The following is a 26,625-nucleotide window of genomic DNA, read 5'->3' as shown; positions in this document are numbered from 1 at the left end:
AACAGTGAATTAAGAATGACTTCTCTAAAACACGTACTTCCTAAAGAGTGATCTATATTGCACACAAAGAACACTTCAAATAATTTCCAGGGGGAAAAAAGGTGTTTGTAGAACTTTCCATCTGTTTGCAGATTATTCATGACTAAATTAATAGAATATTCCTACGTTATTCAGTTATGGCAATGTGCACCTTAGAAATGCCTTGATAAGGTGTGCTTCAAAGACCATCTGTATTTGAAATAGAACAGAACAAGACTTGGCTGATCTGGTGGTACATCAGAGGGATTTTTCATGATTCATATTATTTGTAGTGTAGAGGTTTCCAGGATCTGCATTTCTGGTAAAGGTAAAGTCATTTACAAAAACACTTCGATTGTTGAAGATAAAATGAAAAAGGTTATCTCAAAGTTTCCTGAAGCTAATGAGAAGACTACAAACCCCAGATGCTGAAATGGAAAATTTCAGTGCCCTTTGGATTAAACAAAGTATTTTTTTTTATTCTGGGATTGCATTTATTTATCAGGAAATTCTTCTGATTGCCTTTCACTATTTTCTTGTCTTACAAAGCTTTTAAAGAAAGCCTAGTTCTGATTTTTAGAAATGAAATGTGGGGGCAAAAAGAAAAGTTTCTCCAAAGACCACAGAGTGCTGTATGCAGAGACCTGAACTGTAGCTGTACTTCCTCAAAGGTTGTGTTTGCTGCTGAGTCTCCTGTGCTGGTAGCCAGCTCTTGTTTGAGTTATGGCCTTGGCTCCTACACACTTTATTATGCATTTATTAGGCTTGTAGCTTGGTCCCAGAGATAAATTTAGGCAGTTGTCTGATATTTCATGATGTTTTCCCTTTTTTTTTTCCCTTCAGTTTTCCTCATTACCAGCAATGCAGCATGCAGCTGCGATAAATTTAATCTGATGACAATGTGTATGTCTGGTATCTGATTCATCTTTGATTTCATGGCTGAATCCCAAAGAAGGGAGAGAGGGAGGAAATTGGGGGATCATGGTGGCAAGCAGGATTTGATTTAGATGCTGGTAGAGATGATGAGTATCAGCAAGACTTGCTCAAGCAGAGAAGTAAGTAGCTAAAGAGAAACCAGTGTGCACAGGTGGAAAACCACTAAAACTGGAGATAAGAAAAATGCAAATTAAATGTCAGTGATTTAAGAATGAGTGTGTAAGGCCATCAAGAAAGCTGCTGGGTGCTTCTCACTGGAGCAGAGAGAGATACACACAGGAACTGACATTGATTGTTGGAATTCACCCATCCAGTTCCATCAGCAAAGTTCATTCAGTCATCCCCTTTACCTCTCCTAGACCACTTCACAGAATACAAATACCTTTGCTACTGCCACTGCTGAATGCTAAATAAATAAGTTAATCCTCTAATAAAATTTAGACATGAAATAAATAGGTCAATCCATTTATTCCCTAACTAGGGTTCAGAAGGATAATGAGGTTTGGCTGGAGGCAGCAAAGTGTCCTGGAAGCATATTGCTGTTTAGCCTGCTAATGATTGTGGTGTGCTTAATCCTAATTCATTTTAAGGCATTCTTTTGTTTAGGCTTTAAAAAATTTAGCTTAACAAAACACTGAAGAGCAATATTTTGAGAAGCAAGCCCACCAACAAACAAAACTTTAGTGTCTCATAATTCCACTTAAAATAAGCATAAATGTTTGTGATTTTGGTCTTGCATCCTCTCATGGCTGCTTTACTACTTTTGTAATTCAGCTGTACAAAGTCCTCAGAGAGGTTGCATGTCTGTGTGTCAGACACTTCCATGTCTGTTCAGCTGCTTCAGTTGATTTTGTAGTTGGTCACATTTCTGAAGAACATCTCTGAGCAGTCACAGTGATGCTTTCTGAATGATCTGTGCTCTAACTTTGATTTAATTTCCTTCTTTCTCCCCAGTGCAAAGTCTGTAAGGCAGAGTATGAGGTATTTGCCATAATGAGGACATGACTCAATGAGGTGCAAGGGTATTCCCCCTTTCTGAGGGTTTATCTAGCTTTTATGAGAGTGCAGAAAGGTCTTGTTTCCTTTGCCTAAGCAGCAGACATATTCTGCTAAAAGACACTTGTGGATACCAACTGAGGCCTTGAAACAGGGCTGTGTTCCTCTCTCTTTAGATGTGACTTGGTTGGCAAAGAGCTGCTTCATTTGTTGCCCTATTTCATAGGGTTACCTGATACCTAAAAGCTTGCTGGACTTTTCTTGAAATGTGCTGCCTTTTCTTAATGTGCTGCCTATCTGGGCAAGTGAATTAAATCCCTGTGTGGCATTTGATTGCATGAGAATTAATCTGTTATGAATCACATTTTAAGGATCAGATGAAAAGTGCTACAGAAATGCAAAATATTTATTGTGCCTTTATTAACACTTCTCTTGTCATGTATGCATATTCACTGCAAATTCATATTGGCATTTACTCTCCAAAAATGCTCTGCCTTTTTTGCTGTTATTGTTGTAGGATTGATTTCAGTACAGTCTGGTTTCTGAAAGGCTTTCTTTTTTGAACTGAAGTATTCAAATCACAGCAGTAGCAGAATCTTCAACTTCTTTTCCCTTTAATTAAATTTAGCAATTACAGTGCCATGGCACCTATGTGAACCACCATATGTTATTCATCTTTCTTACTGTTCTCAATTAGGGTGTTGTCTGGTATGGGGGTTTTTGTCTGCTTCTTCTGCAGTGATTAATATAATAGAGTTATAATCTCACTTATAATCAAACTTTCAAGAAAGGTTATTGGATTTGAGGTGACTTGTATGCAAGCAATTTCCCAACAGCCAAACTGAATGCTTGCAATTTATGGGTTGTCAAACCTTTATCATTTCATGGCCAGATTATTACTACATCTAATAGACAGGTTTCTGGGTTGTTGGGTTTTGTTTTTTTGGTTTTCTTTCCATTTTAGGGGCAGTATCTGTGCTTCATTAACTACAGTGTAATTTCATAGGAGGCCATATTTTTCAGATACTTTGTAATTGGCTTGTTATCAAGGCAGCAGGAAGCAGTCCCCTGTCACCATGAGCGTTCCATGCATGGTGAGGTATAAGCAGAGCTGACTGGAAAATATTATTTGCTTTCATGAAAAAACACAGATTTCTTCTTTCAAACTATATATCCTCTTATGTATTAGAAAGATTAAATGTTGGTATATATATATATATATATATATATATATATATAAGCTATCTTTGCAAGAAACGGGAGAAGCATTCAGAACCATTACAAACATGTTCTCTCTATGGGATTTTCTTGTTGTCCCCTTGCAGTAAGTGCCATGTGCATACAAGGAGTGGTGCAGTCACAAGGATTGGTACTTTGTGAATGCTCAAAGAGGGAGAGAGTGTGGAATGGTTCCTTTGCTTATGGAAGATAAAGATTGATTTTATTCATGACTGAAGTAGGTAATTTTCTAGCCATAGGAGAATAAATGTTGGGCTAGAAGTGTCTTTGTTTTCTCACTATATAAAGGTTTTACTTTCAACCTGACCATCATACTAAGGAACTGTGACAGACATGAGAGCATTTTCCCCAAAAAATGACAGTTCTCTTATAATTGAGATAGTCCCAAGTCTCACCTGATATGCTGACTGCTAAGGCAGGACAGATCTTTCTAATCTATCTGAAATAATAACTGCAAAATTGAAGGAAGTGCCAGCACCCATGAGAGGGTACATCATTGACAAAATGGAAAGGCAGTATGATTTGATTTTTTTGAAGCAGCTAGCTAGGGAGGAAGGGTACTACATTAAAAGTATCTGAATGACAAAGGCCAGCGTTAACCAGCTCTGAAGTTTTTAGGGTGATCTTCATGAAATAAATGGCAACTGCAACTCTGTTTCTGTCTGGGTGCGTATGTATCCCACGTACCAGAAAGCCTCTGTCATAAATTTATAGCCCTGCTGGAAGTCTAGAGGCCAAGGAACAAATTGCCACTATTATTTCTATGAAGCCAAGATTATTCTGTATGCTATAGTGTAGGTGGTGCTAGCTTTACCCAGTACTTAACCCTCCTAGAAAATATGAAATATTTTGGTTCTTTTGAGTGTTGTTATATTTCAAAATGGTTTATGTTCCAATTGTTTATGAACCATCATCCTTGATCAGCCTTCATCTTCCCCACACAAGGTGTTAAAATCTTCAAATAGCAGGCTGTTTTCAAACCCTTGAACACACTTTAATATTTCAAGCAATAGCATCAAGTTGTGTTTTCTGTATATTGCTCTCTTTTCAAGGATTGCAGACTGAACCATATAGGACCATGGAGGTTGTTTTTTATGACTTTATATCTCACTTTTCACCACCCTATTTGGTGTGGTTTGGGTCTTGCACACTTCATTTACTACAAAGTAGACGCTTTTACCTTAATACAAGGTGATATCTGATTTCCATCCAGCTGTACCAGGTTAGTGTTTCCTCAAAAGAGCATTTTATTGGCTTTGTAGGCTGTGCAGTGATGTAAAATGGTTACCTAGCTCTAGTTGTCTGCCATTTCCAAATGAAGAAAATCTTCCATTTAGAAGCATTCTGCAATTTTTATTTGAAACCTTCAAAAGTGGTAGAGCTTACACAGCATTTTAAAGGAGGAAAGCAAATGTACAACATTATTCATGATGAGGCTCTGGGAGACATTACAGTGGCCTCCCAGTTCTTAAGGGGAGCCTACAAAACAGATGGAGAAAGACTTCTTCAGGTAAGGTAGCGGTAGGATGAGTGGTAATGGTTTTAAATTGACAGAGAGCAGATAGAGATTGTTTAGTAGGAAGAAGTTCTTCCCTGTGAGGGCAGTGAGGCAGTGGCACAGGTTGCCCAGAGAAGCTGTGAGTGCCCTGTTTCTGGAAGCATTCAAGTCCATATTGATTGTGATTTTGAGCACCCTGGTCTAGTGGAAGATGCCTCTGCCCATGGCAGGTGGTTTGGAACTGGATGATCTCCAAGGTCCCTTCCAACCCAAACCACTCTGTGATTCTGTTAATTTGTTTCAGGGCCACCCTTAAAGCATTTGTGGATTTACATAATTTTCTTTGCAAAATCAAATGTGCCATGTGATTTTTTTTTTCAGTTAATGCGTCTCACACTCACTAGACAAGCAGTAATGAAAACTTTATTTACCATTCAAACCTGACATCAGCAGCTATCCTTGGAATAGCCACTGCTTGTGAAAGCCTTTGTCTTAGAAACAGTGCTAGAAAGGGATCCTATGTGAGGGTCTCTGCAAAAAGAGCTGTAGGATTAGCAGGTCTTATTCAAACTTCCTAAGAATGAGATCCAGTCAGTCTGCTTGTACTGACTTCAGTTCTACTTTCTATGCAAATTGAAAAATTGTGTGAAAACTCACTGACACGTTTTTGTAAGTGTTTGATTTGTAAGGGACCAGTGTATAAAGCAAAGCAAGAGATGGTAACTTTAGTCAGGCCTGTAATTTTTGGCTTTCATATCATGGTGTTTAGTTCCTGGCAGAGGTTTGAACATCAAAGATCTCAAATCACAAAGGTTCAAAGATTCCACATCTCATTTGTTTATGTTGGAGTGCTAAATTATAGCTTTGGAGAGAGGATGCTGGTTTCTTCTTGACCAGCTTTCTTCTTGACTCAGTCTCTTTCTGTTCAGAATCACAAATCACTTAATTTCCCTACAAAAATGCCAAAAGTTGAAAGTGACTTCTGTACCTTTCCTCCAAATGTGAGAGTCATGTTGGTAGGTGTGTGATTACATTTAATAGGAAAAATGGGATTCCTCTGAACAGTAAAATTCAGTTGTTGTTCAGTGCTGAAAGCCACCAAAAGAACACAGTTTTTCTGTTTCAGCAGTTCTGTTTGCTTCCTTTTGCATATTTCTCCTAAAGGAAAAAAACCTATCAACCACATCTAGAACAAGAGCTACAGCCATAGTGAGACTTAACTAAATTAAATACCCTGATAGCTCATCTTCAAAGATGGAAATAGTTTGAAAGCTTTCTCAGTCTACAAGTGTCTGCAATGTTCCCTTCAGAAGCAGTTCCATGTTTGCAGTGAGCTGACAAGACATGTTGTTTTCCCTTAAAAAAAAAAAAAAAAAACCACAACAAAAACAACCAGTTTAATAGAAAAGCCATTAAAACCTTGCCAGTTGGGATGAAAAATGCTGCCTGCAGGAGCTGTGAGAGTGCATGCTGTCAGATATGACATACATGCACAAACACCTGTGGGCTTATTAGAGCCTCCACAGCGATGTGCTGTCAGCAGCGTATTTCTGCTGCATATGACCTCGCAGTATTTCTTTTTATCTAAAAGGCAAAGAGGGAGGGAGCATTATTCAGTGAAGCTTGGGTATCTCCTGTAACCTTTATGGAGTCTCTGCCAACCACTTCATAACAGTCTATAGCACATTCACTCTGTGTAGGACTTGGGTTATTGAAAAGCCATAGCAGTAAATCCTGTGTGGCTGGATGTCATTGGAAATAGGAGAATTCTCTGCTCTTCACTGTTGTATTACAGCTTGCATGTCTGCTGCATCCACTAGCTTATTCCTAGGGGAGTTTATTTTCCACCCTTAAAAAAAGGCTGCCAGGCTGATTTAAGGCCACAAGTGATGCTTTCAAAAAAACATGGGGCTGTTGAACCTTGGATCATTTGACAGGTGGTCATAAGGTTTTGTTTGAAGCCAAAGAAAGCTGAATCTTGTCTGGGTTTAAATAACATCCCTTGCCACAAGATTTGGCAGCCTTGTGCTAATGCCTCCAATTAGGAAAGGAAGGCAGCACAGTCATAAAAAGAAAAGTGACCTGCAGGTGAAATGCAAAATGGAGGCAAATTATGTGAATGATGTAAAAGTGAAATAACAGGTAAGATCTCTCCTCTCTTATTATTATGGTGTTTTGCAGTATGAGCTTTTAAAAGCCATCTTATTAAAACTGAGGCCTAAGCATCTTTCCTTGCTGTCCTGTGGAACACCAGTGACCATTGTGAATTTAAGGACAACATGGGTGGTTTCCCAGAAGTACCTTAAATTCCCTCTGCTTGCTTTTGAATTCTGTCTGTACCATGTTGCATAAAATACTGCACCAGTTACCATAATGCATCCCTTATGAAATGAAGTGTTTCCACTTGTTCTCCACTAGCAGGAACGTCATCTGTCACCAGGGTGGGAAGTGGAGAGTGAGGACAGTTGTGTTAAGACAAGATGTCCCCACTCATATGCCAGACCTCTTTGGGCTCCTGAATCACTTCTGTACCTCCTGCACTTGCTATCCAGCAGTAAATTCACTGGGGCTTTGCTCCACAGGGATTAGCACTGGAGGGCAATTCAGACTTAGTGCAGATAGGATGAGGCAGCACTAGGGTCAAAATCCACGCTGTGTCTGCAGTGCAGGATCCACAAAAGTTTCATTTACACCAGCTTACCACTGAGATGGCTCACTGTGGTACTGATAATGGTAATGGCTTTGTGGTGGGGACTCACTGGAACCATCAGCTGCAGTTTCTCTGTTGGGCAGAGCCAGCTTCTAAACTCGAGACTGTCATTGTGGGCTGTGTAAAATCCATGTTTTGAGCCACAATCCATTTCCAATTCACCCTGCCATCCATTCCTTGTTCTGTTATCTCCAGACTAAAACTTGAGTAGAGAAATAGTCTTTTTATAAGACAGTAATTCTTACATTCTGCAGCTAGCAAAAACCAAATAAAATGGGATTTCTCATTTATGCTATATCTTATGGAAGTGAAAAGAGCATAGAATAATTGTAACGAAGATAAATACACAAGTCATAACCTTTCTAGCATAACTATGCCTGTTTCTAGAAAATTAGAATGTCAATGAGCTAAAGGTAATTTGTTCAGGATGCCAGCAGAATGATAAGTCTGACTACTTGATTTTTTTCTCATTAGATAGTTTCAGTAAGGCCGAAAATGTATTTGGTTACAAGAGCTTTGTATATCTTTGCAGATACACCTTGACCCATCTTTCCCCTGACAATCTATATGACAGTCTGGGTTTTGAGGTAGAAATGCTTAGGCAGTTCTGTGGGGACATTTCAGAGACATTTAAGTATTCTTTTTGAAAGAAGAAAAGTCATGTATCATGCATCAAAAGTGATGTATCATGGTTAGTACCGTTGAATTAAATTTCATGTAACATTCCTCCATTATAGTCAGGCTTTGTGCTGTCAAAATTTGTTTTTTAAGATAAACATTTCTCTCTTGAGACAAAGGATTGATTTGTAAGTCATCCTGAAGGTAGGATTGCAACATGTGAGATGATTGGCGTGCCCTGTTCAGTGGGCAGATCCCCTGTGGCCATGCTTTTTGTTTCTAGAGCAAAAGAGCTGTACAGTCTTTCATCCATAATGTGCATCGAGAGCTTGAACTTCTTCAGTTTGTACTCATGTGAAACCAACATTGAAGCCCCATGGGTATTTGCCTGCATGAAGAGTAGAGACTTTTCCCAGCACTTTCACTGCTGGAAAAAGTAGTGTCCTTATTATTTCAGTCAGTTCACAGTATTCAGAGCCCGAAAGTGTGATAGGCAGTTTGGAGAACAAGTAAAGAAAAAATGGCTCTTCCTCAGCAGAAATGTAATTTTCAAGCGAATCGCAGTGCAATCACAATAAGAAAAGCCAACTGAGGAGACAAGGCACAGAAATTATGGTTTGTCATTGTAGCAAAAACGTTTTGAGCTACTTGTGCTTCAGTGGTCACTGTTGACGTGACTGAAGCTCCTCTTTGTTTCTGTGTGTGTGCTGCTGTCACTGTCTGTCTTTGTGGCTGCCAGCTGCCCTTTCCCTCATTCTCCTGGACTCTGGTGCAGTGGCTCTCTGAGGTGCTCTGTAAAGAGCTCTGGCCTTCAATGAGTCTCCTAAGCCCCATGGGGAATGAAGTGTTTCAAATAACCCATTAGTCTTCCTTGGTACATGTTAAAGCAATTTTATTGACAGATGATACTGGGAATGTGAATTTCAGTGAATTTCTTTGCCTTTACAGAGCTCAGCATGTAACAGCATGGGTTCAAGGAAAGGGCAGCATGGATTGGGAGAGTCAGAACTGGGGCTGGTAGTGCTCAGTATTCTCAGCCATGACCTAGAAAATGAGACACAGTCAAATTTGTAGGTGATCCTCCACTGAAAGGAGAGGGGACTCTGCTGATGCAGTGAATGGCATCAGCTCCAGAGGGGCCTTGGTAAACTTGAGGAATGGCTTAACAGGAGCCTTGTGGAGCCATCAGAAGTAACAAGCTCTGCTCTTGCACCACGGTTTTCTGGTGCAGTATCCCATTCCTCAGGCTGGGAAGTGGTGGCCTTGAATAGTCCTGCTGAAAAGGACCTGCAGGTTGTGGAGTAGCCAACCCATAACAAGTAGGGTGGGCAGCCATCTAAAATAAGATAGGAGGGAGACATCCAGGTGGGAGGAGTTACTTATTCTGGACTGGTTGGTTGTGGTAAGGCTACACCTGGATTGCTGTGTCTGGCCTTGGCTCCCCTTCCCAGGTCAAGGGGGATGTGGGGAAACTGGCAGGGCCCAGTGTGTTCAGGGTCTGAAGGATATGCCCCCTCAGAGAGCTGGGCTTGCTTAGGCTGGGGAGAGGTGAGCTGGAGGTGGCCACAACCACCCAGCAGAGAGACACAGAGAAGGTAAAGCCAAATACTTCTCCACCATAGCAGAGGATACAATAGGTGGTGGCAGCAGCTTCCCCTTTGGGAGGTTCAGGTTGGGTTTCACAGGCTCACCAGGAGCAGGGTGCAGTGCTGGAACAGGTTGCCCAGAAGGGCTGGCAAATCTCCATGGCTGGAAGCTTTTGTGAGCTGGCTGAGTGAAGCTGTAACTGCCCTCACCAGTGTCGGTGATGGATCTGCTCAGGGCAGGACATTGGATAGAGACCTATGGAAGGACCTCCCAGTTCCTCTGGTTCAGTGATCCCATTTGAAAACAGCAGTGGATAGGCTGTTTGCTTCTCTGTGCTGGAAGGTCTTTGAGAGGCCAGAACCAAGAGCAGACAGCTGGAGTCCAGTCTACTGAGATCTCATCCCACTGGGACTTGTAGCCTTCATCTGAACCATAGTCCTTCTTCACCTGTCTCTAGAATAGAAAGGAGAATCTGTTTTATTTCACAGGAAAGGCAGATGAGGTAGAGTTTTAATTAGTTAACAGCAAGAAGCAGATGAAAATAGCTCTTTCAAATAAATGTTGCCATCATAAATAAGGTTGTTGGCAGTTGAGCAGTTTAGTCTACTAATTCTGTGTCATGCCTGATTTTACCACATTGTGAGGCAAGCCCCTCACTTTTGTATTGTCTTTTCCAGTTTGGAAAAGGGATCTTTAGCATCCTGAGGTTTAATAATTTAATTTTTCTGCAATGTTTTGAATTTCTAAAATGCTATCTAAGTGTGAAGTTTCACTGTGTTCTTGGAGAACACATATTGAAGGCCCAGGGAACAGAAACTGTGGAAACTGGTGGAAACCTCTTCTGTCATTGATTGCCTCAGCATTTTTCAGCATATCTATCAACATTCAGAGAAAATCCTACTCAGTATCAGACCTAGGGGAAAGGTCATTGTCCCCCTCACTTGTCTGCTCATTGACAAATGGTATGTGGGTGAAGCTTGCTTTTTTTCCTTACATGTGTATGTCAAGTGGGGCTTTTGAGTGAGCAGAAGGAAAACCAGCAACCAGGACAGCTTTCACAGTAGAGCAGAGGGTCCTCAAAAGGTTTCTGCCATCTGCATTTCTTTCCATCTTCTAAATGCTGTGCCAAGGCACTTTCCTCCCTTTTTATCCTTGCAATCATGACTTAGGAAAGCGCAGAAAATATGAGGAACCTCTAGGGCTAAAACATGAGTGAAAAGGGGTCTGCCAAACAAAACTGGCATGCAGAGTGATACCTGAGCTACTGACAGGCAGGTGGATAGACATGTTGTGGACTAGAGATGAAGGAAGGATGTTTGAACCTTAGGATGAGCAGGGATTTGGTGACAGATGCTTTATGCTGTGAGGCATTTAATAAGCTCTGGATAGGATCATCACATTTCCCACTAGTTACGGTGACAGCTGGCCAGCTAATAGACTCCTGGCACTGTGTGCATGGATGTACATGCATGTTTGTGGAGAAGATGATGACAACAACAAATTGAAATGTATGAGACCTTAAAATGCATCATCTTGTCATGATTTATCTTATTTATGTTATCTGTGGACCAATGTCATAATTCTCCAATGGTCTGAGTTATGACTCTTGTGCACTTAAAGCTGACATAATGGCAGCTTCTGTGTGGTGAGTTTAATCCTGACAGAGAATGCAGAAGGAGGAGTGCTACACCACAGAGATTTAATTAGGTACCTTCCCTTGTGGCTTTCTAGCTCTTCAGAGGACTAACCTGCAGTACTAACTACTTGTTTAATGTGGTCTCTGACATCACTGAACTGCAATTTTGTTGCAGGCACATTTCTATTCAGGTACTTGTGCGTCACAGTATTGCTGAACTTCCTAATTTTTTAAACCTCCAGCCTCCTGAGTGTAATCGAAAAATCACACTTGAGGGCAAAACAGCAACTAGAGGCACAGCACTAGGCTTCCTTTCACACCCTCCCCTTAACTACTGCACCCCCTGAGCTCCTGAACAGGCATTCTGCCTCTGTTTTTACTGACAGGACCAGCTTCCTCTTAGCTTTCCCTTTAGGTCTGTCTTGCTCACGATGACAGAAAATTCTCCCATCCTCTCGTCTCAGAACAGGCGTCTCAAAAGCAGCTTGCTGTTCGCCTCTGTCAGCAGCAAAAGAGAAGATGCATGTTGCTTAATCAGCTGTGTGAGGCAGAATTATTTAAAGACTCTTCTGTCATTCTCAAGGAAAGATTTTAATTTCAGCATTGAATTTTAAGTTTTTAATTAACTAACTACTTTTTTTCAGTTCAGTGCTTTTTAGCTGGGAGCAAACGTTGCTGAGTCATTTAGGAATTGGGCTGTAACAGCATCTGGCTCTAGCTCCTGTTACAGAAGGCAATACCTGGAGCTTTTAATTGTTTTCTTCTTCCATCTGACTTTCCTTTTGAAAAACTGGATCTAAACTGCTTTGTGAGAAAACCATCTTTTATTGTTGTCTGTCTAAAGAGTACTGTGATGAGCTCCAGCTTTTCCATCTGACTATGCTAGGGATTATTGGAGTTTAAACTGATAGATAGTAATGAATCTTATAAGGGTGTTCATTTGGACTGCAGCTCACGCACTGCACCTGAGCATAGGGAAGTGACAGGGGAAATCTGTGAAAGAATTGTGTGAAGGTCACTGCTGGGAGACTCCTCCCTCTCTGTGTAAGGCTTCAAGGTTGCCTCCAAGAGAATAGTTAAAATAATAAAGAAAATTTCTGGGACTGGAGTGTGAGAAAAATGAAGGCCTCCTGTCTTTCCTAGCTTCAAGTCACATTTCTATAACACTGCTGCAGTTCCCAAGGGTGGCAGTGAACACTAGTTGTTTGAGGGACAAGATTATATATGAGTGAAGCCATTGAATTTAGAAGAAATCATATGGGGCAAATCATATTTGCTTGATGCCTTAGTAACAGGACAGAATTTTACTTTATTTTGCTTTGATGGATTATTGGCCTTCCCCTTCGTACTTAAAAAATGAAAAATACTTGAAATAGAAGATAATTTTTAAAGACTTTTGACTTGCAGATGTCAGCTCCAATACCAATCTTGGCTGCATGCTGTTTGCAGTTGTTTAATGTCTGCCCTAACTTGTCCATTTGTAAAATGTATGGCATGCCCACCAGAGTTAGTATGAATTCATTAGAGCTTCTGAATTGCTCTTGCATCATCCAGGGAAACATGCTCACACTCCTGCTTGGTATTAGAAGTGAAATCCCTGTTCTATTTCAGCTAATGGCAGAAACTCTGATCGACTCCCAAAGAGGTAAGATATCATCCAATTACCATAATTAGATGGTTAAGAATTGTTCAGCTCCAAGTTTTGTAATAATTCAAAGGCCGTTACCTCCATGAATTTTAAGTCCAAGGCAAGTATAGCAGGTTGCAAATCTTCTGGTGCTTATGCAGTCACATTGCACTCAGCACTGGAGACCATTCACATTCTTCACATTCAGCACATTTTGGAGCCTTGATGAGGCAATTAGAAAATCTGTGTATATAAGCCCAAAAAAAAGCATTACAAAATCTTTTCTTTAATGTTGTCACTCAGGTAGTGCCCAGTTCTTTCATGGCTTTTGCCAACTATTGAGCTCCTGCTACGAGAGTTTTGCCTGAATAGTTAATGTGAAAGTCAAGTGTGAAATGAAGAATGCAAAGACCAGCTCTGTGGGATGTTTTGTGATACTAGTGGAAATGTTCTCTCCAGTCAGCATCTCTAAAGACTATAAAACTTGATTTAAATAATTTTTTTCTACTGTACAGTCCCCAACAGACGTTGACTGTTAATAGTTTTTACAGCTCTAATTTAATCTGGTAGAGTATTGAACTTGTACGTGAAAGGTAATAAAATCCTTTTAGTAGGAAGATGGAGTTTATGTTCAGAATAACAATCTATCAGTTTTGCAAAGATTGTTAAATTGCTGCTTTATAAGTGTGATCAGATTAAGTCAGCCTAGCTGTATTTTGAGTCTTGCTTTTCACAGAATTGTTAGGGCTGGAAGAGACCTCAGGAGAGCATCCATTCCAACCCCTGCCAGGGCAGGGTCACCTGGAGCAGGTGACACAGGAGAGTGTCCAGGTGGGGTCTGAATGTCTCCAGGCAGGGAGACTCCACAGCCCCCCTGGGCAGCTGTGCCAGGGCTCTGCCACCCTCAGTGTAAAGAAATTCCTCCTCACACCGAGGTGGAACTTCTCGTGTTTCAGTGTACAGACACTGCTCCTCGTCCTGGCACTGGGCACCACTGAAAAGAGCCTGGCACCATCCCCCTGGCACCTGGAGATATTTACATGCATTGATGAGATCCCCTCTCAGTACTCTCTTCTCCACACCAAACAGGCCCAGATCCTGCAGTCTCTTCTCACAAGGGAGAGAAACCCCTCACCATCTTTGTGGCCTCTGTTGACTCTTTCCAGCAACTCTATATCTGTCTTGTGCTGAGGAGCCCAGAACTGGACACAGAACTGCAGGTGTGGCCTCACTAGGGCCAAGTAGAGGGGCAGGATCAGCTCCATTGCCCTGCTGGCCTCACTCTTCCCAATGTGTTCCAGGATCCCATTGGCCCTCCTGGCTGCAAGGACACTCTGCTGGCTCACAGTCAACTTGTCACCCACTGAGGTTCCCTGGTCCTTCTCCACAGAGCTGCTTTTCCTTAGGTCAGCCCCATCACACGCTGGAAGTCCTAGACCTCAGCTCCAACCTGAGGAATTGCCATAGTGTATTGGTCCCAGAAGAGCTCTTTGCTATTTTCTGAGGTGAAAACTTTGCTGGGGACCCCTCTTTCCCAATGTGACTTCTCACTGCTATCTTTTCTAGCTCCACCCATTTTTCTTGTGCTGCTGGCTCAGAAAGTTCCAAGGATGCAGTGGGGTTGCACTGACCTCAGTGAGCATCATGAGGTTGTGGAGCAGAAGAGCCTGACCTGGCTCTGTCCGTGCTTTTCCCCCAGGACTGACCAGGAAGGATTTAGAATAGAAGTAGTTAGCAGGGTGCATTCAAAGCTGTTGGGTAGCCAGATGACCAGCTTTTCAAAGGGGCTTGCAATAGGATTCCAAGTTTACCCACTTCCTAGGGCCAGAGGAATGGCTCTGTGTTGAGAGCATCTCAGGGTTGCTTCAGCATTCCCTGGCTTGAGTTTCAGGTGGTTTGTGAATCCACATCAGATAAAGATGTTAGGTCAGAGATTGTGGGAATGGGCTTTGTTGCTGATGTGGGTTTAAGTGGTAGGCTTACCAGTTTGTACTTCTTCATTTGAAAACTTTTTTGGACAGGTGCTTTGTTCATAGTGTGTCTGTGCCTGCATAGTACTTTAACATCCGTTTTCTTGTTTATAAATAATCTTTTACCTCATTAGCCCTGAACAGCACAACTTGAAGCTGTCTTCATCACCTCAAAAACATCTTGTCCTAAGCTGATAAACCATCCTTCCCTTTGTGTGACATGAATGTTAAAATGTTGTAAACAAGTTTCCAAAGGATCAACAGCAATTTTTCATGCGAGATATATTAATTTGTCTTGTAATATTCCTTTTATGTCAACTGCAATAATCTACTGTGCTTAAAGCATAAATATCTTTTCATGTGTGTTTGTCTGAAGTGACAGCAAGTTGCCAGAGATGTTATCAGACACAACATATGAGGATGAGTAACACCACTGTCTTATAACTGCAGCTATTTTAAAAGGCAGGGAAAAATTATTTAGAAACTGAATATTATTGCTAGGTTTGTCACACAGTATGTGAGTGTTTGGAGGGAATATGAAAAATAAAGTATTTGCATTTAGACCGGCGCTTTCTGGAACACCACAGAGCAGTATCAGCTAGTAGTTTTTCTGTCATATAACACAAACATGGCCATATTGGGGGCAAAATACTGACTGCTGTTCCCTCTGCAAACCTTGAGTTCTGTGGGATGATGATGAATGAGCTCAGGACCCCAGAAGCGCTAAGTGCCTGGGCCTGTGGGTGTAAATCTAGTTACAATTTCATTATTTTAACTGCATCTCTTCAATATCAGCATCACATTGTGCAGCTAGGGTCCAATTAAAAACCTGTGGCAAAAGAGTCTTGCAGTGACTCATTGGTGAAGATCTTTGTGATAAATAACAGACCCACCAGAGTCCTGAGCAGCAGAATGTCACACTGGCAGCCTGAACCCTGATGGCACCTTTCATCTCAGCTTATGTCCCCTGGTATCTAAGTAGCAGCAGAAGTTTGGTGGAAGCTGCAGTGTTTTTTCTAGCTATTCACCCAGGGGGATCCCAAGAGTCTTATTAGAGCTGCAAGCCAGTAGGAGAAAATAATGGCAAGGAAATTCTAGCTGGAACCTTAGAGTCATACAGTCTACAGAATGATCTCAAAGCATGCCACATGGATTCCCACTGTGGGGAAATACAGGTGAACTGGTAGCTTCTGGTTTTGCTGAGGAAGTCTCTTGCTGTGAAATAGAATGTTCTTGTATCCCCTGGCAGGGATGTGGAATTGATCTCCAGGTGATCCCTTAACTCTAAGGAGCAGTCTCTAGGCTGATCCTGGAAATGGTGGTCATATTGATCCTGCGGGGGAGCATCTCAGGAACAGTGTCAGGCAGTGCCTGAGAGATTGTCCTTTTGAAGGAAGGGAGAAGCATAGGGATTTGTGTTCAAAATTTATCATTTCTGACATCAGATTCAATAATTATTCCTTTGTGGGTGCCATGGCTTAATCCCAGAATCTTCAAATCCTGCTGCATAAGAAAATGTCTGTGGTATTAAAGTAAGTACCCCCATTTCATCTTGGGAAACTGTTCCCATAACAGCAGAACTAAGTGATGCTCTGATAGTTCCTTGTTTGGCACTTACAAACTAAAAGAGCAGTAAGAGCAGAAGGAGAATGCTGCTGCAGACAAGGAAGTCACCCATGAGACAGCTGAGCTTTCAAAAACAAGAACAAAGTTGTGTTTGTTCTCTTCTTTTTTTAAAATAAAACAAGCATGAATATATTATAAAAATAAAATCTCTTATAGCTGTAGTATTTGCCCAGGTAGGTGATCTCCCCAAATGTATGCACTGGGAGGACATTTCTGACAAGAGTGTGCTGGTGGTGAGGCCAGCACAGTGTAATGCATTGTGGAGCTGTGCTCTCTGCAATGATTTCCTGGGCACCACTTCCTAGCAGCTGCTGTGGGGCTGTTCCTCCTGGCAGAGTGTGCTGGGGTAACCCCACCATGGCAAAATCCTTTCAGCAACATAAACCAGCAGGTACAAGTGGCCATGTGATGAGTAATAAGCTGCAGCTGCACAGTGTGAGCCCTGCAGATAGAGAGTAGAAATGAAGAAGTCAGAACAAAGGAGATTTGTGACTCACAAATTTGCTGTAGCGGCCACCCTGGCCTACTGCTGGACTTCACTGGTGTTTCAAACCTGACCTCAAGTCAGGGCATAAGAGGAACTATCCTTGGCAGCTCCCTTGATTTAGAACTACTGCAAGAAAAGAAGGAATGAGAGCTGCCTTTGTTTGTTCTTTTTAAAATCTGACTCCCCGTTGCAAGGAAGTAAGATGTGCAAATGGCTCTTGCACCTGGCAAGTTACCATCAGCAATTATTGCAACATTTAGTGTCTTTCTGCCACCAGCAGAAATCTCTTTGCTCCCTTTCATGTCAGAGATTTCATTGTTCTTATGGGGATGGTAAAATTAAAGCCACAAGATTTACTGCTCTAATTCTCTTTTGTTTGCAACAAAAAGGAGAGACAGGGAAGGATGATACATGTAGCTGGATTTTGTATTGTTGGGGCTTTTTCTCTTTTACTGACCAACAAAAATGACTGACAAAAACTTTGTTTAAATCCATCAAACAATTCCATTAGCAACTGTATTAAAGACTATTATTTAGGCATAGGAATCTTGTTATTAAGGAAAAAAACTGTGACTGCATTTCACTCTCCTCTGAAAATCTTGACATCTGAGCAGACTGTACATGATGTATTTCTTCATGTTTCTTTCAGTACAGATGTTTTCTAGTTTTAGATGTCATTAATGTGGTGTAAATGTCAAGAACACTGTTTTTGACAAATGTATCAAAAATGCTGTTTATGATAAATGGATGTGAGGGAAACAGTGTTTGATAGGAATCCAGTTTTCATTTGTAGCCCTTCTGTTATTGCCCTTTGTGTGACCTGAGATGATTTGCCAAATCAGAATTCTTCAGAGGGGGTGTCTGTGAACACAAGTGCAGTTCCCATGTTCTCAGCCAGCACCTGACAGTGAGCTGTTAAAATCCAAGCTCTTGACTCTCCGTTCAGTGGAGAGAATTGAGGACAGTCAAATAAGGACAATTCACCAGATGCCTCATGGAAGGAGGTGAACTGCTGCAGGAGTGGCTGCCCTGCACCTCCTGCTCCAGAGCTTACCCACTGAGGTGGAAAGGGGAAGGGTTCATTTGTAGCTCCTCAACAGCATTCTTTAGACACCCTGGACATCCTATGAGCCATGCTCAGTGATGTAGGAGATCATTTCTCTGAAGCTACAACCTTGGCATTTTCAAACACAAGCTTCTGCTCTGGCTAAAATTCATGCCCATTTGAAAATAAGCTTCAATTACAGCCCTGTTGAGCCTTAATTTCTCTCTCAATGAAATTACTCTTCATCAGACCTGTATGTTTTCAGTATTAACAGACAGGCTGTTTGAATGGATGCTCCAGGTAATCAAGACAATGAGATTTCATTACCTGACCAGTCTTGCTAGACTTTGTGGAATATCATGCTTTTTCTTGCTCTGAGGGTTGGTCCCTTTCATTTGCCAGCTACAGGCCCCAGTGTGCTTGTTCTGTGGACAAATTGATAAATTAGTCAGCTGCCGAAAGGGAGTCATTTGACTCACCTGAAATGAGCAGCAATGGGATGAAAATACATTACCTCTGTCCCACTGGATAAGCCTCAGATTGTATTGAAATAGAATTAGGCCGAGGGAGTCAATGTAGTGGATAATAATGAAATGTTTAATGTGGATTAGCTGCATATAAAATTAATACATTAGAATGAATTGCTGAAGAAATGAAACTGTGTCAGACCTTTATCCTGTCTCTAATATTAGACTTAAAACTGCTGCAGTCTTCTGTTTATAGAGGAGCATAAGAAAAGCTATTGAATTTGTGTTCTTTATTTGGGTGAGAGGACTAGATACAGCATAAAGTATTATAAATAAATATGTATAGAGCAGAGCTGTCAAATCATGGTCCAACAGAACCAATGCCAACATACTTGGGTCTGAACCAGACCTGAGAGGTTACAGACAAGAATCTAAAGCTAAAACTCTTTAATCACCTTTGTGGGCTTTTTTCTTCTGGGAGTTAAATCTAAATATAATTTTTATTTTGAGCCATTCAGAGGGAAGTTGAAGTGTTGCTTTAATCTTAATAGGTTTAATAGAAAATAGGCAAGCTTTCCAAACTAGATGTCAGATGAGGTATGGAAGGGCTGCAGAATGATCTGAGACATAAACCTTGAAATTATTAATCTGTAATCTAGGAGGCCTTGGGGTTTTTCTAATTGTTAAAGCTTTCTTGTTGCATTCTCTGTTCCAGGTTCTTTTCTGTTTCTCAATGCGTCAGAGAGGCCGAGCCCCACCATCCTGAGCCCTTGGCTGAGGAGTAGCAGTGATCAATGTGTAGTTCAAGTGGCTGTGTACAAGTTTTACCAGCAGAGTGGAGAATATATTGCTCGTGTCCATGCCATTGATGAGAGCAGCAGTGAAATCCTGTCAGAGGAGCGTCCAGAGAAACACGGGTGAGTCTCATCCCCTCGTTTGTCTCACAGCTTGAATTGAGAAAAATCACTCAACTGTGTAGCAGTACAGCCATAGAATGCATGCTGCACATCTGAGGGGAGCAGGACATGCCACTGAGGAGATGCTTGTCTTGCTTGGGTCTAAAATACTGCAGAAGGTGGAGGTGCTTATTATACAAAGCATTAGCAAATTTCCAGATCCAGGTAACTGAGTCTGTAAGTCAACACCATGTTTATTCTCAGTGCTTGCAGGTACAGGTAGAGCATGGATACTCATCCTCAGGTTCAAGCTTTTCTGCTTAATTCTCTCTGTGTGATTGCTTTTTACTACTTCTTAACCCACATATAATATTGGGCTTAGAATATCTACTGAGTCTTTGCAGTTTCATGTGCCTGCATACATTTTCAGTTTTGTCTTCACTTCTGGGGTTTTTTTTTTGCCCATAAAGCTGTTCAGAACTACTGGCAGGGAGGAAAGCTTTTGATCTTTCAAGGGTGCAACTGTTTGAAATGTTTTATCCTCTTTGTGCAATTAATCTTGATGATGTTTTAATTTGTCAGACTTCCTGTGTATTCTTTTAAATTTTTGTTAGCAGCAAAACAGCAGGAGATGAACACAGTAAATATTTCAAGATGCTGTAGGAGTAGAGTAACTCGGAATTTAATTTGGATATATGTGAGGCTAATGTTCTACCTGCTCTATATACTGACTATTTAAAGTTTTTATTTCTTACCTTTGTTGTGAAACGTGTTAAGAAGCATAATTTTTACCAAACATCTCAAATGTTCTTTGTTTTGATGTGATAGATTAGAGAGTTCCCAATAGCAAATCCTGCTGGCTTGTCCTCATAACAAGATGTGATTATCTGATTACTGTCTACAGCAAATTCTGTATCTTCCAGTAGCAAAAGGAGAATGTGCAATAAAAAGCCTTGCAGGAGATAACCTAACTCATAGAAACAGTTTGAATAGTTGTAATTCTCATATAACACATGGCCTATAAAAGTGAGGAGGAGAGCTTGTGTGTGGATCTAGATCATACTTAGTTCCAGCAACATCATCCAAATTGTAAATTGCTGTTATGTCTGGGGAGAGGTAATTAGAGGAGCCACAGCAGCTGTCTTCTTCCTTAGCTCTTTGCAAATGCTGTGTTCTGTGTCACAGCTAATAAACATGCTTTGTGCTAAGTGCCTCCTGCATTGGCACTGCCTCTGCTCCTTGGCACTCCCAGGGAATATTGCTGTGTGTAAAATGCTCAGCATGGAGGAGCTGTGGCTCGGGTCTGTGGGTGGGCAGAGCTCCCTGGGAGCACAGGCAAGTGCCAAATGTAAGGAGCCTTGAAGGGAAGGGATAGATTGCTTTAAGTACAGTAACAAATTCCTGCCTTTGCCATCTGCTGGGGATAACATGGATGACTCAGCTGTGTGCTGCAGATGGAGATCGTCACCACAGTAAAGAGGGTTTGTGCTTTTGCAGAAGGTGGCTTTGGTTATAGCTTGACTGTCCCATATGCTTGCCAAAAGTGCAGCTTGATCCCCAACAGCATCTCTGCGGGGTGTGGAGGGCTAAGGATCTGCCTGTGGCTTTCTTGAGTTTGTATGTTTGACTCCTTGGTACTCCACATGCTGGAAAACTCCAGTTGGAGCCACCAGCTGGTTCATTTTCCTCTCCTCCATTGGTCCTGTCCCTTCACTGCAAGAGGCAGTAACTCTCCTCTGAGCTCAGCAGTGCAGAAAAACTCTGTTACTGTGCCCACATAAATGTCACAGGGGGATGGTTAAACAGCTTCTCACAACCACAGATGAGAAGGTAGCAATTTGTCACCATTTGCCCTGAATCTTCATTGCAGAATTTGAGTCCCCCTCCTTTGTTTGGAGGGATAATATTAGCTATTCCAGCTCTGATAACAAAACATGTAAATCTCACTTTTTAAAGCATCTTTTTTCCTTTAAATAGGAATCCAGTATAGCTGGTCTAAAGTCAAAAATAATTCAATGGTGCTCTTAAATGAACTAGCAATCCTACAGTGGAAATCTGTTCTGTTCAATATTTTATTTTGTCTTGGAAATTGCAAACAATTGTGTTCTTTTATAATGAGTTCTTTGACCATGCTATAACCAAATAATTTCTAAAATTTTATAAGGATTTTAGCTCTAGGCACAAAGTAATTGAATTCCCCAATGATGAGTCTGTGCTAGAAATAAAAACACTTTAAAGTTTCACAGCTGACACTTCTTTGATTATTTGTGCTTTATATACTGCTTTGCAAACCAGAGGTGTAAAGTGTGTGACTTTGTATGTGCAGAAGTGAGTCCATGCCATTGCTTGAAATCAAGCTCATAGCAGGAAAATGTGTTTTATTGAATAAAAAAAATGCAAATGAAGGGTGATAAAGCAATAAGTTAATTCCAGGGTGGATTTTCTCAGATCTTGAACTATGCACAGCACTAATATCTTCTTTCCTTTTTCTCCCCCCTCTTTTTAAATTGTATAACCCAAATTACATCTTTTAACATCTTACAAGGTCTCCACAGTTCACCTACATTTACAAGGGAAAAAAGCGGATGCTGTCAGGTATTACTATTTCATTCAGGGTGAAACCAGGCAAGCCAAGGTTTTGGATGACAGCACTCGAGGCTGATTTTAAGTAGAATATATGTAAAGCTATGAAATTGTAGTAGGTAAAGACAGCATGGCCCCCAAATATTTATTTGTTACCAGAGCTCACCCATGTTGTCTTTGTGTGTAAATTGCTGGGTGTGATTATACATAAGGACTCAAAGCAGAACTGTGGATGTTCTGTTTGCTCCTCTGGTCTCATTTTTTAGACAAGAAAACAGCCTGTGGACTAGAGTTGTATCAGTTCCATAATGAGCCAGAGGGGCTGCAGAAATGGTTGTTTGGAAGACACCTGTTTGTTTTATTTTCTTAGCAGACATATTTCCCTGCAGCTGATGTATTGCATGCAGGAAGAAAGGTGGCTAAGCTAAGATGCATCACACTGCAGTAGGGTGGGGCAATGGCACACACACCAGGAGCAGAATGGCAGAAATGATGGCTGGGAATGGTTTCTGGGAGATGAACACCAGAGGCTGGCAAAGTGATACTTGTTTTGTGGTACACAGAAACTCTGCCAAATGCAGCCATAACTTTGATATATAATATTTACAAGAAAGCTTCCTGCTCAGAAGGTAACTATGTCCTTGCTTATCAGTTCAGCAGAATTGTGTACTCTTTTAAATTATCAATAATTTTAAAGAGGAGCAAGGTCTCACTCCAGTTTAACCTGTGGGTTTTGGAACACCTTTGGTTAGACCTTCCTAACTTAACTCCCAAACAATCAGTAGGACTCCTCTGTGGGGAGCAATACATCACTGTGTTCTATCAGATTACTTTTGTGGCATGGCAGTGTTTCCAGCTGCTCTGAGTCTGTGGATGTTTTTGATGTGGTTAGTCTCTTCTGACATCTCTTGCAGTTCTGTTGGGTTTTACAAGCACCCACAGATGATACAGGGAGAGAAGAAGTGCACTGCTATTGATCCTTTGTAATGGCAAAAGAGTTGTTATAATTCCTGCCATGCAGCACAGTTCTTTCTGATTTATCTCAAATGACACCAGATGTGGCTACTATCTTTTGCTGGTTTTCTGTTCCCATGGTGCTGTATACAATCCTTTCTTGCTATTTAATGGGGTTCCCATTTTCTATTTCTGGAGGTGAGGAGACATCAAGTATGTTTATGTTGCATATTGGTAATTTAGCAAAGCAGAATTGCTGCCACAGTTTGAATGCTGACTTCTGGATGCTTGTCAGACTGTCACTGTAGCCACTGATTTGATTTCACCTCTCATCTTTTTTTTTTCCATGTGTTACATTTATAATTATAAAGCATGTAGGATTTTAAGCGTGCTTAGTAGAGTGGAGAGAACACAAAGGAAATCAAGGAAATCTTGTCAGCAAGGTTTGAGTTTGTAATAAAGGATTGATTTTAATGTCTTTTGATCTGTGTATTTTGGAGAAATTAGATTTGGGCAAGGACAAAATTATCATGGCTTATTTTAATTGCCATTATTACTTTACACCTCTGCTTGCACTATTAATGGTGAACTGCAGTGGTATATACAATATATCAAACCAAACTTTTTATTAGAACATAGCAAATGACACCTAATTTCAATGTGGTCTTTTATTGTTGACCTCCCTCATCACCAAGCTTGAGATTGATCTGAAGACTTTTGTGTGAAGGTGTTTCTTAAATAAAACATGAAATGTGAACATGCATGTATGAGGAAGGAAGTCATAAAACACTAATATTTCACAGAGCCAGTACTTCAGTGGGTGTTTGAATACTGGTGCACAGAGCCCTTCCAATAGAGAAAGTTCACCTGGTTCTGAAGGCTGCTGCAAATCATAGTAGGCTATTCCCTTTCTGGCATCTACAACTTCACTTAAGATTGATTGCATTGATAGATGTCAAGGAAAATATATGAAGGAATCAGCAGCATCTGTCACATTTGACCTTGGGGCTCAAAATCTGAAGGTTATTTCTTGTACTAGTCCTGTTCCTTTTCTTTCTTTCTTACCAGTAGCTTCAGTAGCCTGTCTCAGAGACCAGGGATTTGATAGAAGGATTTTTTTTTTTTTGTCTTATATTCTTTTTGTGATGATTGGGGATGTTTGTTTGGTTTTCTTCCCCTTTTTGAAAAACTTCACTGAATTCAAACCTTTATTTTTCAAATGTCTGAGCTAAGACATAAAAAGAATTAAGACCAAGGTCTTAGTGTGTATTTGGGGCATTTAAACTTATTTTTAAGCATTAAAATATGTCTCAAAATTTACAGGATATTTTTGTCTGAGAGAATTCTAAATCTGGAGTTTAAGTGATTCAGTTCAAACTATGCATTTGAGAAATTCAGGTAATCCAGGAAAATAATTTGGATTTATGGATTTGTTAGAAACTAAGCTCTCTCACCCTGATGGCCAGGCACCACTAATCCTTAATTTTAGAGAGATAACTTGAATTTTCTAGACAGAAAATTAGCACTTAAACTTTTTCTTTGCTATTACCCATTAGCCAACTTTTAGTCCCTTTCAGTCTGTGAAATTAAGTGCAAAGGAAGGAAAAAAAGGGGAAAGAAAAGTAAAGGCAAAGTTGGTGTTACTTTTCCCCCTTCCCTTTTCAGAGGATACTGTACTCAATTCCTAGGAAGAATCAGTTTGATTTCTTTGATAGCAAATGCTTGCATGTGGAAAAGAGATTTTCTTCTCTACCTAAGAAACCTTTGGTTTTTCCACTAGTTTTTTCCAGGTTATTCAGGACTAGAGCTGAGGAAAGCTTTAACTCTGTTGGTCATGGTACCTTAAGGAGTTTGTTGCTATTTAGTTTTTGGTTTGTGCAGCATCCCAGAATCAGTTAGACTGGAAAAGACCTCTGAGATCATGGAGTCCAATCTTTATCCAAACACCATGTGTGTCAAATACACCATGGCAGCAAGTGCCATGTCCATTGTTTTCTTAAATATCTCCAGAGATGGTGGCTCCACCACCTCCCTGGACAGCCCATTCCAATGTCTAGTTTTCCTTTCTGTGAAGGAATTCCTCATAATGTCCAGCCTTAGCCTCTCCTGGTGCAGCTTGAGACTGTGTCCTCATTGCCGGTTGCCTGGGAGAAGAGACCAATCCCCACCTGGCTACACCCTCCTTTCAGGGAGATGTGGAGAGTGGTGAGGTCTGCCCTAAGCCTCCTTTTCTCCAGGCTAAGCACCCCCAGCTCCCTCAGCTGCTCCTCACAGGACTTGTGCTCCAGACTCTTCCCCAGCTCCATTGTCCTTCCCCAGCACCTCCATGTTTTTCCTGTAGTGAGGGGCCCAGAGTGGACTCAGGATTTGAGGTATGGCCTCACCAGTGTCAACTACAGGAGGAAAATACTGCCCTGGTCCTGCTGGCCACACTCTTGCTGATCCAGGCCAGGATGCCTTTGGCCACCTGGGCACACGCTGGCTCATGTTCAGTGCTCCCAACCAGCCCCCCAGGTCCTTTTTGGCTGGGCAGTTTTCCAGCCACTCTGCCCCCAGCCTGGTGTGCTGAAGGCCATTGTTGTGGTCCAAGTGTAAGCACCAACACTTGGTCTTGTTGAACCTCATACTGCTGGGGAGATGTAAATTGAAATAATTCAGGGTCTGTAAGGTAAAATACAGCACTGCAAAGTTTTAGGCAATAGTAAGAACCCGATATACAAATGTCTGCATGTTTGTGGGCCATTTTCCCATTCTGCTTGGGCACAAGCTGATATGGCTCAATGTGATGTGTTGTCATTTTCACACTAGGGTGAAGTTAATGTCTGTACACTTCTGTTTTAAAAGTCTTGGTGGTTTTGCTGCTGCTGAAGTGCTCTGTTATTACTTGAGATAAACATGGGTCCTTTTTGGAGATTTTTTTTTTTGCTGTAGAGCATGCCTTATTTTTCCATGTAGCCTTAAGACAACGAAGCAGTGTCTTCAAAGGGCTCCAGAAAGGTTTGCTGTGTTGTCAGTTGAGATTGAGCTGTAGCACCTTATTTCTTCTTACATCTATATGGAAGTGAACTTTTTATTACAATTAAAGATATATTAATATTACCAGAAACTGAATTTTGAGTGCCATTCACTATTGTGGCAGATCATATTGTGAAGGAACATTATCTTATGACCTCTTGGACCAACCAAAGCCAACTGACTTAATTCAATAGTGAGTAATTGCAATTATCTTTTTTAGCAGTCGATCACAGTCCCAATCAAACTGATGAACAATCATCTTGGTGCAATGTGGGGGGAAAGTGCTCTTTCTTTTCTTGTAGTATATGCTATCAGACAGTTATTAGCTGGCAGTGCTGCCTTTTATTGATGTCTGCCAGTTTCATGCAAATGGGAAGACCAAAGTTGTGTAGTATACCTCCAATAACAATGATGAAACAGGATGGAAAATGTAATTTTAAAGCTGAAGTAAAGTAGAAAATGATAAATGTGTGTCAAACATGAAAAAGTTGCTTACTACTGAGGCACATTACTTACTATGTAGAGAATGGAGAAAAAAAATAAAAGAAAAAAGAAAGAGAAGTGTATTGTTCAGGGTAAGGGCTCACTTTTTACCAAGTGGAATAGCATTTTCAGCTGCTTTGAGCATAGTGCTGTGAACACACTCTAGTGTAGGAGGACTGGGGTGGGAAGCTGGATTCCCAGTATGCCTTGGCACCAAGATCCTTGTAGCTTCCC

General features: G+C 41.1%; 2 protein-coding genes across 3 annotated transcripts in view; both read left to right on the top strand.

Annotated features, from left to right (window-relative positions):
• LOC103821325 (serine/arginine-rich splicing factor 7) overlaps positions 1-26,625 on the top strand; it is a 1,055,603-nt gene that overhangs the window by 861,915 nt on the left and 167,063 nt on the right. The window lies entirely within an intron of this gene.
• Positions 1-26,625, top strand: part of ALK (ALK receptor tyrosine kinase) — a 306,382-nt gene that overhangs the window by 121,470 nt on the left and 158,287 nt on the right. The window contains exon 4 of the mRNA XM_050973237.1: positions 19,176-19,377. Within this exon, the coding sequence (XP_050829194.1) occupies positions 19,176-19,377 (202 nt within the window). The remainder of the gene's footprint in view (positions 1-19,175; positions 19,378-26,625) is intronic.

The sequence above is a fragment of the Serinus canaria genome, chromosome 3 (assembly GCF_022539315.1).
Source record: "Serinus canaria isolate serCan28SL12 chromosome 3, serCan2020, whole genome shotgun sequence".
NCBI classification, from domain to species: domain Eukaryota; kingdom Metazoa; phylum Chordata; class Aves; order Passeriformes; family Fringillidae; genus Serinus; species Serinus canaria.
The sequence above is the reverse complement of the archived record's forward strand: the minus strand, read 5'-3'. Positions and strand labels throughout refer to the sequence as shown.